General features: G+C 48.2%; 4 protein-coding genes across 4 annotated transcripts; 1 reads left to right on the top strand and 3 right to left on the bottom strand.

Annotated features, from left to right (window-relative positions):
• Window positions 1-197: 197 nt before the first annotated feature.
• On the bottom strand, window positions 198-2,302 carry FOMMEDRAFT_157485 (uncharacterized protein; the record flags this gene model as incomplete). The annotated part of the gene is made up of 15 exons (XM_007267623.1): window positions 198-505; window positions 556-649; window positions 702-903; window positions 962-1,102; window positions 1,152-1,230; window positions 1,284-1,379; window positions 1,424-1,462; window positions 1,523-1,549; window positions 1,601-1,686; window positions 1,747-1,777; window positions 1,836-1,878; window positions 1,925-1,963; window positions 2,023-2,037; window positions 2,093-2,112; window positions 2,164-2,302. 15 exons carry the CDS (start codon window positions 2,300-2,302, stop codon window positions 198-200), a joined length of 1,359 nt encoding a protein of 452 aa, XP_007267685.1.
• Window positions 2,303-2,615: 313 nt separating this feature from the next.
• On the bottom strand, window positions 2,616-5,076 carry FOMMEDRAFT_21024 (uncharacterized protein). Its single transcript, XM_007267622.1, has 13 exons — window positions 4,920-5,076; window positions 4,739-4,835; window positions 4,666-4,685; window positions 4,596-4,610; window positions 4,500-4,538; window positions 4,318-4,451; window positions 4,177-4,209; window positions 4,099-4,125; window positions 4,001-4,039; window positions 3,861-3,953; window positions 3,539-3,807; window positions 3,275-3,486; window positions 2,616-3,211 (listed from the first exon to the last, which is right to left on the bottom strand). Exons 11-13 carry the CDS (start codon window positions 3,691-3,693, stop codon window positions 3,204-3,206), a joined length of 375 nt encoding a protein of 124 aa, XP_007267684.1. The 5' UTR covers window positions 3,694-3,807; window positions 3,861-3,953; window positions 4,001-4,039; window positions 4,099-4,125; window positions 4,177-4,209; window positions 4,318-4,451; window positions 4,500-4,538; window positions 4,596-4,610; window positions 4,666-4,685; window positions 4,739-4,835; window positions 4,920-5,076; the 3' UTR covers window positions 2,616-3,203.
• A 224-nt stretch (window positions 5,077-5,300) lies between these two features.
• FOMMEDRAFT_141374 (uncharacterized protein) lies at window positions 5,301-7,971 on the top strand. The gene is made up of 6 exons (XM_007267621.1): window positions 5,301-5,755; window positions 5,808-5,978; window positions 6,038-6,198; window positions 6,252-6,457; window positions 6,537-6,750; window positions 6,814-7,971. Exons 1-6 carry the CDS (start codon window positions 5,313-5,315, stop codon window positions 7,815-7,817), a joined length of 2,199 nt encoding a protein of 732 aa, XP_007267683.1. The 5' UTR covers window positions 5,301-5,312; the 3' UTR covers window positions 7,818-7,971.
• Window positions 7,972-8,167: 196 nt separating this feature from the next.
• Window positions 8,168-12,868, bottom strand: FOMMEDRAFT_21020 (uncharacterized protein). The gene is made up of 3 exons (XM_007267620.1): window positions 12,807-12,868; window positions 10,199-12,720; window positions 8,168-10,118 (listed from the first exon to the last, which is right to left on the bottom strand). Coding segments are annotated over exons 1-3 (2,580 nt in total). The 5' UTR covers window positions 12,809-12,868; the 3' UTR covers window positions 8,168-10,062.
• Between the last annotated feature and the right edge of the window lie 124 nt (window positions 12,869-12,992).

Below are 12,992 nucleotides of genomic sequence, written 5' to 3'. Positions count from 1 at the left end.
TTTAATTTATTTCGGTCGTTACCGAATATGGGTGTATGTGGGCGCAGAAGCTATTACGTACTAAATATATCGATAATTTCACATGCATATATTGCACCAATTTAATTTACACTTTGCTACAATAGGTTCTCCTGATCCCATACAAGGAGAAACAAGAAGTCAGACAAACGGACGTCACCAGAGCAGCTGATTCAGATTCAAGCTAGCTCGTCCTGTGTAATCTGAAACAGGCCCCTCAAAGGTTCTTTTTCGTTCCATATTCCATCGGTATCGTCACGATCAGCGAAGCTCTCAACTAAAGCGGACTTCATCGCAGTAGAAAATGAGAAGAAAATCGTCCAAGACGAACCAAACGCGATTAGCCCAAGCAGGACTAGGATTCGGATCGGAATAGGCAAGGAGGGAAGTTGCGAGGTAAGCAAACGACACTTTACAATCGCCATCGAAGGATACCGAAACGAAGAGGCCAGAAGTGTTCCGTGGTTAGAACGTGATGACTGATTACCTGCAGAAATGTGGCTGAATTGTGTACCACTGAAGGATGCCTGAAACGACCAATGCCAGTACTCCATCGGTCCGTGGCATAAAACGAGGATGCCAGAGAAGTCGTAACATCATGAAACTCGAGACGCGAGAATAAGCCCAAGCGCTGAGAACCGAGACAAATGTTGAAGTAACTCACATCGTGAAAATTCAAAAACATTGGTAGATTCCTCAACATCATCATTCCAGTAACTTATGCTGCCGCCTAGAATTCGGGAACCTGCTTCTTTCAAGTTGATGAGGAGCTGATCTCCAAGTATACACAGGGACGCGGGATTCGAAGCAGAGACCAGGACGATTGCGACGAGATGGCTCTTGACAGTAAAGGACGCTATTCTCAGAACAGAAATTACAATAAGGCTTGCGAAATGTCAGATGATGCGTAAGAAATTGGTAAAATACGAATGAGTTTGCTCACCAGCAAAAGTATATCGTTTGATCCTGGGCAATGATTCTGACGATGTCAAACCCTCTAAAGCCCGCTGAGCGTCTAGAGTACTCAGCTGCCTTGTAGAGCGTTAAACAGAGTAGAAGGAACCCGTTCAGAGTTGGTAATGCCCTGCAAGCCGTCACATAGAAGTCTGAACCGAGTGACATGAGCGACATACCAAGCGATCGCCAACTCTCGAGGAGGGAAAATGCGCAAGACACAAATTGTCATGCCTTCTGCGATCTTAGCTGAATGGACTATTTTGTAATAGTTAATGGCAAACATAGTCATGAAAGAGGAAAATGCATACCATCTTCCATATGAGTGAAGTAAACGAGAACACCGAGAGCGGCAGATGACTCGACAAAAAGGAGTGCTTTCAGACACACGTCCAGGACCTTGCCTTCTAGGAGTCAGTTCGTGTCCGATCAATGCGAATAGTGGGCATACTTTGTCCGTACAATGCTGTGATACGCATGATGAGGATGTCTGTAAACATGATATATATTACTACTATTGCATGAACTCAGTATCAGGGCCATTTCTTACAGTCAAGTAGAACGATTGTGAGCCAATCTATTAGTCGTGAATGAGCAAATAACAACGTAGACAAAGCAGGGCTCTTACTGGTTAGTATCAAAATCCAGAATGTGACATGACCTGGATTCGACTCAGCGACAATATGAGTAGCGCTGACAAATTGCAACGTACACCTGAAAAAAAAGGAAGGTAATTAGCACGATCTGACTACTCGATTAGCATTCACTATTCACATCACAGCGGTTTGTCTTCGGAACCCGTTGACTATCATGTAATGGTTTCAAATTAGGTCTTTGCAAAAAGGTTTTGCTTTTCAACCTACAGACGACATGTGAAACAGCTCCTATTACTCCGATACATCGGTTCTACTTGAACGTGAGAAGTATCCAACTCTAAGACACATACACGTACCGCATAGAAGATAACGCTAACGGTAGATAATTGCCCAGACTTTGAAGAAGCCAGTCAGACAAGTTCGCTCGATAGTAGTAAATGATCCGAGCACCAACCCAGAAATATTTCACCTGCACACACATCCAGATCGTTAACTTGACGATATTAATGACAGAAACTACATACCTCCTTGTCCAGTCGGAGCACTGCAGGAGTAGCGTGAGGACTGGCAGTACAAGACAGAATAATCAACATACTCCAATAGTATAATAAGAGACTACAGTATGCAATTGCGAAGTATGCTTCAATCCTAATATGGTTGAGAGACGTTGGAGCGGCGAAAGAAGGAGCAGGCTGTGGCGTCGAGTTAGTGGGGAGGGCGTCGCGGAGCGACATGGCGCTGAAAACGTTTAATGGAGGATTGGACGGTGTGCTATATAAAAAAGGACGGAGCTAAGGAACTGGGTGCTTTCTGATCGCTTGTAGTCAGGGATGCGTCGGGGAGTAGCGAACGGGCGGGGACCCGATGACAGATAGCGACAGATCCAGAAGGTCCTCTGATCTTCCGTTCCTCTTGAACGTAGCATGTTTTGAGGTCCAGAATGATCCAAATATCTAGATGGTAAGACAGCGTAGGGCCAATTTATTAATTTATTCGGTCGGTACCGAACGTTGATCACATAATAAAATATTACGTACATGTGCTCTTGAGCTATCGGATGCATACATGGTGCTACAATTATACTAGCGGTACTATAACCGCGACTGAACGTTGTACCAGTCTTTGCTACGATGGACCCTCCAATACAAAAGAAACGATAAGGTACCGAAAGGACATCCAGACACCCGTCACCACAGCGACTAAGAATTGATTCCAATCCAGCTTCCTCCGTGCAATTTAAAACGGGTCCCACGACTGTCTATTCCACCAGCACTGACGCAGTCGGCGAACTTCTCATCTGATGTGATATTCGTTGCAATTAAGGAGGAGATTGATTGTTAGAGCGCTCCGCCCACCAGTAACACGAACAGGACTGACGTCGGGATCGGGATGGTCAAACGAAGGGTGGGAAGAGACGTTGCGATGAGAGCAACCAAGCTCTTGAGTCGCCGTCGAAGGATGCCGAAGCGAAGAGGCCAGCTCGCGAGTTAGAAGTGTTCCATAGCTAGAATGTGCTGACGGATAAACTGCCGAGTGTGGCTGAATTGTGTACCACTTAAAGATAACTAGAACGACCAAGGCTGGTACTCTATCGGTGTACGAAATAAATGGAAAAAGCCAGGGACAACGCGAACGTCATGAAACTCGAAACGTGTATAAGTAAGTACGAGCACTGAAATCGGAGGACCAATGCGAAAGTAGCTTACGTCGTGAAATTTCAATTTCCTCGATCAAGTAACTCGTTCCATAATTTGTTCTGTCGCACAGAAGTCGCGATCCCGCTTCTTTCAAGTTGATGAGGAGCAAATCTCCAAGAATACATAGGGACGCGGGATTCGAGGTTGACAGAAGGAAGACTGCGGCGGTACGATTTTTGATAGTTAAGGACACTATTCTCAGAACAGCCAGTAACATAAACCTGGGAGAGTCAGACGCATAAGAACTGGACAAATGCGAATGAGCTTGCTCACCAGCAAAAGTATATCATTTGATCCTGGGCAATGATTCTGACAAGTTCAAACCCCTTGAAGCCCTCTGATCGTCTAGGGAATTCAGCTGCTTTGTAGAGCGTCAAACAGAGTAGGAGAAACCCGTTCGCCGTTGGCAATGCCCTGCAAGCCGTCATGGAGAAGTCCAATAGAAGGCACATGGATGACATACCAAGCGATTGTTAATTGTCGTGGAGGGTAAACGCCCAACGCACAAATTGTAATATCTTCTGAGACTTTAGCTGCGTGCACTGATTCGTAATGATCAGCAACAAACATCGGCATAGAGGAGGGGATGAAATACCATCTTCCATATTTGTGTAGTAAACGAGAATACCGAGAGCGGTGGCTGACACGGCAAAAAGGAGAACCTTCAGAAACACGTCCAGAACCTTGCCTTCTCAGAGTTAAGTTGTATCCGGCGTGGATGAATAGTGAACGTACTTCGATCGTATAAAGCCGTGATTCGTATGATGAGGATATCTGTAAGTGCGTTATGAATTGTCGGCATTGCGTGAACTCCGTGTCAAACACATTCTTACAGTCAAGAAGAACGATTATGAGCCAATCTATTTGTCATGGATGAGCATACAACAGACCGGATAAAGAAGAGTTCTTACTAGATATGACTATCATCCAGAACGAAACGTAACCTGGACTCGACTCAGCGACGAATTCTGTAAAGCGTTGAAAAGCTACAACGTACACCTAGAAGAACGATGGTCAGTGCAAATTAACTACTTGATGAGTATTCATTATTCACAACGCAGCGAATCGTATCTGGAAACCATCATCTATCACGTCATGGTTTCAATGTAGTCGTTTCAAGAAAGATCCTTTTTCTTGACGTACAGACCACATATGCAATAACGCCTACTACCCCGACAAACCGGTTCTACTCGGAGGTGAGAGGTATGCAGATTTCTGACACCAACACACGTACCGCATAGAAGATAACGTTTGTGGCAGTTAATTGCCCCGTCTTTGAAAATGCAAGTCAAACGAGATTCGGTTTGTAGACATCCAGCTTAGCACTAACCCGGAAGTATTTCGCCTACACGTACGTTTAGACAGTTAGCTCGACAATATCAATAACAGAAAACCCATACCTCGTTGTCCATTTGGAGGACTGTGAGTGCAGAGTAAGGACTGGCGCGACACAAGAAAAAATTGTCAACATACACTTGTAGTATAATAAGAGACTGCAGAATGCGATGGCGAAATATGCTTGGATCTGCACATGGTAGAGGGACGATGGTACAACGAAGGAGGGGTGAGCCTGTGGCGTCGAGTTAGCGAGGAGGGACATGGCGTTGAAAAGGTTGATGACAGATTGATTGGTGGGCTTTATAAACAGACAGACCTAGGGACCTGGTGCCACTGGTTAGCGTGTTGTGTAGCACTAAACATCTTCTGATCGCTCCCCGCCCAGAATGGCCGATGGCGGCGGGGAGGCGCTGACAGCGGGGACCCTATGACGCATAGCGACAGATCTACATAGCAGGTCCTCTGACCTCCCCTTCGACTGGAACTTAACTCATGTCTTGATGGTCGTGATTATCCATAATGATACGCTGCTACATATCTAGATGATAAGATAGTCTAGGGTCAATTTATTGATTTATTCGGTAGATACCGAAGTTGAGGAACGATCACGTAAGACAGGTATTACGTACACACCCTTGAGATTTTGAATCCATGCACGCTGTGGTGGTGTTGTAACTTTCCACTGTGCGCTGTGCCACTCTTTGTTGCGATGGATTCTCCTAGGCAAAGGACACGAAGGAGCACTAAAAGGACATCCAGGCAACCATCACCAGAGCGAATAAGAGTTAGATCCAAGCCAGCTTCTTCCGCACAACCTGAAGCAGGTCCTTCAAGGAAACAACCAAGGCTGTCTAATCCACTGGCACAAACACAGTTAGCGAACTTCTCATCTGGCGCAGACTTCATCGCATTTGAGGGGGAAGATGATGATCGTCCGAGGCGTTCCACCCGCGAGTGGGACAAAGGCAAAACCGAGCGGAATTGGGATCGAGATGGTCATGCTGCTGGCAGGAAGAGAAGATGGGAGGAAAGTGACCGAGACGACGCCTCGTCATTGAGACATGCTGGAAGCAAGAGGTCAACCCATAGATTGAGGAGAACTCCATGGACAGACTATGTTGATTGGGATAGCTGTCGAAATGTGGCTGAATTGTACGTAACTCATAAATGACGTCGCTCATAATTTATTAATTATTTAAATAAGGATGCATAAAGAAGTAGAAGCATACTTGAAATACGTCTCACCTACTCCAGTCGAACATGAAGTGCGATGGATGGTCGTCCAGCTCATCTCCAGTAGCATAAAGAGAGTCTATTCAGACTCGGAGGTCTTGCCATTCGGCAGTTTCGGCACGAAGCTATATTTACCACAGGGGTGCGTATATTTATCTATGCTGTTAAATGTGCTGCTCTTGTATACTCATTGAGACATAGAGACATTGATCTCGTGGTGCAGTCAAGAACTCTGGCATCCTTTGAGAAAGTCACTGCATTGAAGTCACTTGCGAACATAGTCAAGAGGACTGGACTTGCAGATAAAGTTACCATCATCTCGCAAGCTAGAGTACCCATCATCAAATTCACTACATTATATGGTTGGTGTTCTTGAAATTTTTGCCCTTAACCTTGCTCACTGTCTTTTCGCTAGGTCGTTTTGCTGTCGACATTAGTATGAACCAATCGAACGGCGTGAAGACGGGAGACATGATCAACCGATTCCTTAACGAATTTCCCGCACTTCGCGCAATAGTCTTAATCGTCAAGTCTTTCCTTAAGCAACGTAATCTGAACGAAGTCTATTCAGGAGGGTTGGGAAGTTACGCAATAGTCTGCCTCGCTGTAAGCCATTTGCAGGTAGGCCAACCAATCTTCCCTCCTTTCGTCACCACAAAGGATTTGAATGGAAGTGATAGTTGCTTACACTAGCTTGAAGATGCATCCGAAGGTTCGACGTGCAGAGATCAATTCTGCGAAGAATCTCGGCGTTTTGACGCTTGAGTTCTTTGAACTTTACGGGAAATATTTCAACTATAACAACACTGGCATTTCGCTACGTCATGGTGGTTCGTACTTCGGCAAGCAAGAGAGAGGGTGGAGGGATTATAACAAGCCTTACTTGCTGTGCATTGAAGATCCTGGTGACATTAGTCAGTCGTATTCTTTCTTCAAGACAATTTCTGTATTGACGAATCACGCTTTGTTTACCATAGGTAACGATATCTCTAGGGGATCTTATGGAATAAAGAGAGTGAAGCAGACGTTCGCCGGCGCGTACGATATGATGCTCTCGTCTATCTATCTCGTTGCACAGATCCTGAGCGCTCGACAAGACTCTCGAGATGTAGATTTAAGGAAAGGCAGTATGCTGGAACGCGGTGGGGATGAGCTGAGTGTACTGTCAGCTATACTTGGTATCAATCAAGAAACGATTAACCATCGTCGACTTGTGCGAGAAGTGCACGAGGAGGGGGAGCTTGCACGTATGCTGGGCGTTGAACCGCGGGTGGGACTTCCTGGTGGGAAGACGCGGGGTAGGGAGAAGGAGGCGGAGAGCGTCGTTGAGGCTTGGGAAGAGGCGGAAAGTATGAGTGAATCTGACGAGGACGGAGTGGATCACCAGATGGACGTGAATGCACTAAATGGACGTCTTCAGGATGACCGAGAGAGCGAAAACGAGAGTCGGTACCGCATCAAGGCCAAGCAGAACGGGAAACATAGGAGCTCACGAAGTGCAAGTGCGAGTGATGGACCGAGTAGCCGGAGACAAGCTGGACCTTCTCGGGTGGCAAAACGATCTCGAATAGACACGGCGTACTTCGTTGCAGACGAGGACTCCGAGAGCCATGCCACGACCGAGCAATTTGATCGTGATGAACCGATTCGATCTTACGTCGACCCGAACGTCGACTCCACTGCTGCTGGGTCTGGCGACGATGACGATGATGACGGGCTTGACGAGATTGAACGTGCGTACATCGCTGCTGCAGATGCTTTCGCCGACGACGCTCATCAATTAGATGACGAGTATGACTCAGGTCCGGCGTTTACGGAAGAGGCTACAGGTAGTAAAGGGAAGGGAAAGGAGAAAAGCATAAATGGACGGATGAATCTGAAGAGATCGTTGAGTGGAGATGAACGACGTGCGTTCTGGGCTTCGAAGTCAGTACTTGGTGGAGATCTTTCAGAATTTGAAGAGGACCTTGAGTGGGGGTGAACGGCATGCGCTCTGGGCTTTAAGGTCGTTACTTGCAGAAGATTTTTCAGACCGTTCGTAACTGTTCCGCCACTAGCTTATGGGGGTGTTTTGTTTGTTTGTTCGTTCTTAGAGACTTGTTTGCTGTGCTGTGCTATTTGCTATCTGATACTTCACACACATACCTTCTTGGATTCCAGTCCGGACCGAATCACAAGAACACAGACTTTAAGCATACACATAAACGCCAGATATGCAAATGCCAGATGCAATAATCTCATAATATACAAGACACTTGGATTACTATCGGATTCAGAGCAAAAAAAATAAACAAGAGGAAGAAAAAAAGGGACAGATTGAAGATTATGCGAGGTGTGTAAATGAGTAAATGAGAATGAAAAGAGTGAATAAAATATTCAGCCTGTCTAAATCCAGAGAAAGGCGAATGCGAATGCGAATGGATGCATGATATGACCGTTCGTTAAGTAAGTTAAGTAAGTAAAGAGAGGAAGGGTGTGGTAGGTGATAGGTGATTGGTGTTGTTCAAGTTTGTTGAGTATGCTTATATATCCAAAATGTATGACAGTGACGAATGAATGCAGGAAAGTAAGGCAGGGAAAGCGGAAGAATGAAATGGTGGGAACGACAACGACGACAACGATGACTAGGATGGGAGAGAGGAAAGAAGAATTGAAAGAATATATACATGCAAATCTAAGCAAGAAACCAACGGACGGACGGACCGACTGGCTACGTGAAACCAAAAACCAGAGCAGCTAAACTCGAATCAACGAAATAGAGGGAGAGAAAAAAAGGGAGAGAAAAGAATGGTAAAAGATAAAAGGTAAAAGGTAAAGGATAACAACTGACAAAATCTGAGCAACTCAACCCGTCTGACAATCCAGTAAACCCAACAACTTGATGAACCTCAACGTTCTAGTTTAGCTAACTAGCTAACTTCCTCCCCCGCTCACATCTGCACTCCCACTCCCACTCCCACCACCAAATCCTAACCCTAAAGTAACGCTCATCCGACTCGCTGTACTACTCACCCTAGCACGAGAGTAGGTGGACGTCGTCCTCGTCCTTGAGGAAGAAAGTGAGCGGGTGAAGGAGCTGAAGATGGATTTGCCAGACGAAGATGAGGTTGGGTGAGAGTGGGGGAAGCTCGATGGAGGTGGTTGTGGGTCTAAGTTGGAGTTCATAGAGGCGTTCGACGACGATTCGTCCCGCTGGTGGTGTGAACGGACCGAGAACGAAGGGAGTCGGAGGGATGATTTGGATTTGGCCTTGCGTGCTGCTGAGTAGGGATGGGAGTTTGTTGTTGAGAGGGAGAGTGTAGATGCTGAGGCAGATAGTGATGGGGATGGTGGAGCAGGAGAGTAGGAGTTCGACGCCGAGAGGATGTAAGAATGCGAATTGTGATGAGCGTTATTTAGAGAATAATGGAGGTCTTTACTCGGTGGAGTTGGCGGAGGGGGAGATTGTGGCTGCGAATGAGGGAACGGCACAGATTGTCGTTGTGCGTTCGCGTTGGGATTGTGCTGGAAATGGGTAGGAGGCGAAGGCGCTCGCGATATACGCAGAACAGGCGACTTCGAAGGCGGCGTAGGTGGTAAAGGATTCCTCTCCTTTCTCTCTCGCTCCACCTGGTCATTGCACAAATCCTCACTCCTCTCAGCCTGCCTGATGCTTTCCCTCTCCCGACTCTCCCTCGCAATCTGATCCCTCACCTCCTCACTCCGATCCGACTCAAAACTACTCGGCACATTCCTGGGTACATTCCTAGGAACATCCTTCGGCACATCAGGAAACGAATCAAACAGCTCCGGATCAAGCGGGCTCGGACTAGCAGTCGACGACCATGCAGAAGTTGAAGATAGAACTGAGACTGCTGAGACGACCGAAACGGGGCGCGGCACGTCCGGCGTGTCGTGCTTCTCGTACTTGGCTAATCTCGGAAGTTGTTGCTGTTGTTGCGACGTTATTATCGTGCTGCTCTTACTCTTCGCTGAAGATTGAGAAGAATAAGACGTATAAGAATACGCTGATGGGGATGGAGATGGGTAGGGGGACGAAAATGTAGATGAAGAAGGGAGGACAGTGGAGGAAGGGTAGGCGGAAAGCGTCACAGAAGTAGGGGTAGAATCACACGTGTATGTTGTTAAATCGGAAGTCGGTGTGGTAGTCGTCGTCGTTGGTGCAGTCGTTATCGTCTCGTTGGTGTACGCAAATTGCTCGAGATCGTGATGATCGAGACCTACACCTACAAACAGGATCGGGGAACACAGTCAGCCTCGTGCCCGCCGTCACCTGCCACCACTGCGAGCCGTGGCGGTCACAAACGAACGAGCCATGCTCAGCAGGGGAAATGATAAATAAAAACATTTATTTAAACTTACCTCCTGCCAATGCGAGAGTTGAATTCGATGAATTTGACTTCCCACCGTTCCCGGTGGAACGAGACAACATCCTCCCAAGCATCGTGTTCGTCCTTAACCTATCAAGCGATTTCTTCCGAATAGACGTAGAGGACGACTGGCCCGGCGACGAGGGACCTGAACCTGAGCCTATCGAATGTTTGTCGGAATGTTGTTCTATTGACGAGCCGACGTCCAAATCCAAGCTGTGTCCATTACCGATACCCATGCCGATGTCGAATAGTGGTGGGTTACTACTCAGGTTATTTAGATTACTTAGGTCGAAGGTTGGTGATGGAGGTGTAAGCACTGGTACGGAGTCTTCGGAAGAGGCGTTCCCTGATGACCGACTCCAGCTTTTTCGGTTACCTGCGCTTGTATTCGTCGTGCTCGTTTGAGAGATCGTTAGAGGACTTGGATCTTTGGGAGGTGGAGCAGGTCCTATATCCATCACCTCTTCCAAAGGCCATTGTACACCTACTCTACTCGGGAACTTGACGTGTGACGTTTGGGGCTTGGTACCATTCATTGCATTCGCATTCCCCAACTGCTGTACAGATCGAAATCCCTCCGCATCAGGACGCGGTGTCCTCACCTCGCCATCACCCCCAGTGAGTCTCTGCTCGAGATACATAGCCTGTGCAACGAGTGCCGAAAGGTCTGGAGAACCAGGTGTACCAGGATCACCCGTCTTCGGGTGTATCACCACTACTTGCGTTCTTGGGACTGTTGATCGAGGGAGCGTTGTAGGAGGTGCTGGAGCAGAAGTGTGCGTCTTCTTGCCATGCACGACAGCATGGAATGACTTTGGTGCGGACTTTGGTTCTAGGGAAGGTTCTACGTAGTGCTTCTCGTCCTTCTGGAGATTTAAGGGCGCGGGAGGACTACGTCGACGCGAAGAACCTGAACCGGTAGATTGAGGTGTGAGAGGGCTTTTCTGTGAAGCCGAAGTTGGTGATGGGACACTACTCGGAATGCTGACGGTTTGCGTAGAGTCCCGCCTCTCGGAGGTCCCTGAGATGTCACGGACTGATACTGAATCACTCGGAGAAATAAAGCTCTCCCGCACGTTCTCAGAATCCTTCGCACTCTCAGCAGACTGCATACCATCCTGCTCGAGCGTGTCTACCTTCGTCTCGTCTTTGGAACAAGGCGGTAGCACAACGTATTTATGCGGCTCGCAATACGCACGCTCACCAACCTCAAGTGACGCAGAAAGTGGAGAAGTCGAGACCGTAAGGGAAGTCGACACACTCGATATATCCGAATAGAACGAATCGACTTGACGTCGCGGATCAAGTGTGATCTCCTGAGCTTCCGAATAAAGTGATGACGCGTCTTCCGACGTCGCGGGAGGAGGCGACCCAGCAGCAGTTAAATTAGGTGAGAAAGTCGCAACGACGGGAGTCTTGACTGAACTCTCGTCCTCCTGTTCCGCTGGTGCTGATTCTCCTTCGGTTGTCTCCGGCCGCGGCGACGCGTCTGGCCCAGGTTCTGGTTCTGCTGACTGAACGTTGTTAATGTCCGATGGAGGCACGCTATCCGCACGTTGTTGCTCGGCGACGGACTGATGGTGTTGATCTTCCGGGGTAACGTGATCGTGATCATCAATGCTCGTTGATGCCATCGAGTCCTTCTCTCCAACTGTGCGAGACATGCGGCTGTCCTCTGCATTCGCCAGAGGTTGCCGAGCATTATTATCACTATCCGTATCCGAGACCGAAGAATCAGAGACAGAAACAACTGAGCGCATTGCGTCTGCACCTGAGATAGAGCTGCGACGCGCTTGAGTTTTCGCCTCGTCGTCGTCGGAAATAGATAGCTGCATAGTATTGGTAGACATCTGCACATCAAGCACGGCGCTGCTCCCGTCATCGTCGAATGTGCCTGTGTCGCCTGAGATGCTCGAAGAGAAGGCACCAGAACTGGAAGAAGATACGATGCCCGCCAAGCCCGACGTGGAAACGCATCGTTTGCGTACGGGCGACCCGTCCCCAAGCTCAACAGACAAATTCGAACCAGCACTCATACTAGGTACAAGAGACTTTGCAGCTGCAGAAATTACAGCCGCGTTTCCTGTAAGCTGATGCCGTATCGCAGAAGGCGGGGAGCCGAGGCCAACTGCGGGAGTTGCGCGGCTGACACTCGCAATACGGTTTCCATACAATTCTCCCCGTTTGCGTGCTGCAGAGCCCTCGTGTGTTTGTTCTAACTGTAGTGGAGGAGCACCGATGCCAAATGACCCGCGGGGGACGGGTACACCACCCTTCTGCTCGAACTTCGCGATGCGTTCCCGTAGCGCTGAGCCAGAGCCAGCTGGGCTGTTTGCAGCTGAGGAAGACGCGGACCCATTGGGTGATCCTAACGCTGAAGCCCCCGCCCCAGCCGCTGCTGCCGACCCCGACGTCGCGCTACCAGAGGCATGCGGTGAACTCGAATTGGCTTTTTGCTGTAGGAGAGCTATACGCTCCTTGAGGTTGACCGGCGTTACGACACGGTGCGCCCTTTGGGATAAGAAGTAGAGTTTTGTTGTTGTCAACGTACGGCTCTTGGCATGAAAAAAAATGAAAATGTAGTGAAATGAACGAACATTATTGGCGCCTTTAACTACAGCAAGCGTCGTCAACGTGAACGACGACGAATGTGAATGCGAGGGAATCGGGAGAACGAGTGAGAAAGGGAAAGAGGGAGAGATGGAGACTGAGACTAACAGAGCCCGTTCTCGTCTAATGTAAAAGATCGGGCGGTCCTATATTTGGGCATGGCTCGCTTCTAC

The sequence above is a fragment of the Fomitiporia mediterranea genome (genome assembly GCF_000271605.1).
Source record: "Fomitiporia mediterranea MF3/22 unplaced genomic scaffold FOMMEscaffold_7, whole genome shotgun sequence".
Lineage (NCBI taxonomy): Eukaryota > Fungi > Basidiomycota > Agaricomycetes > Hymenochaetales > Hymenochaetaceae > Fomitiporia > Fomitiporia mediterranea.
This window is presented reverse-complemented; position numbering and strand designations above follow the sequence as displayed.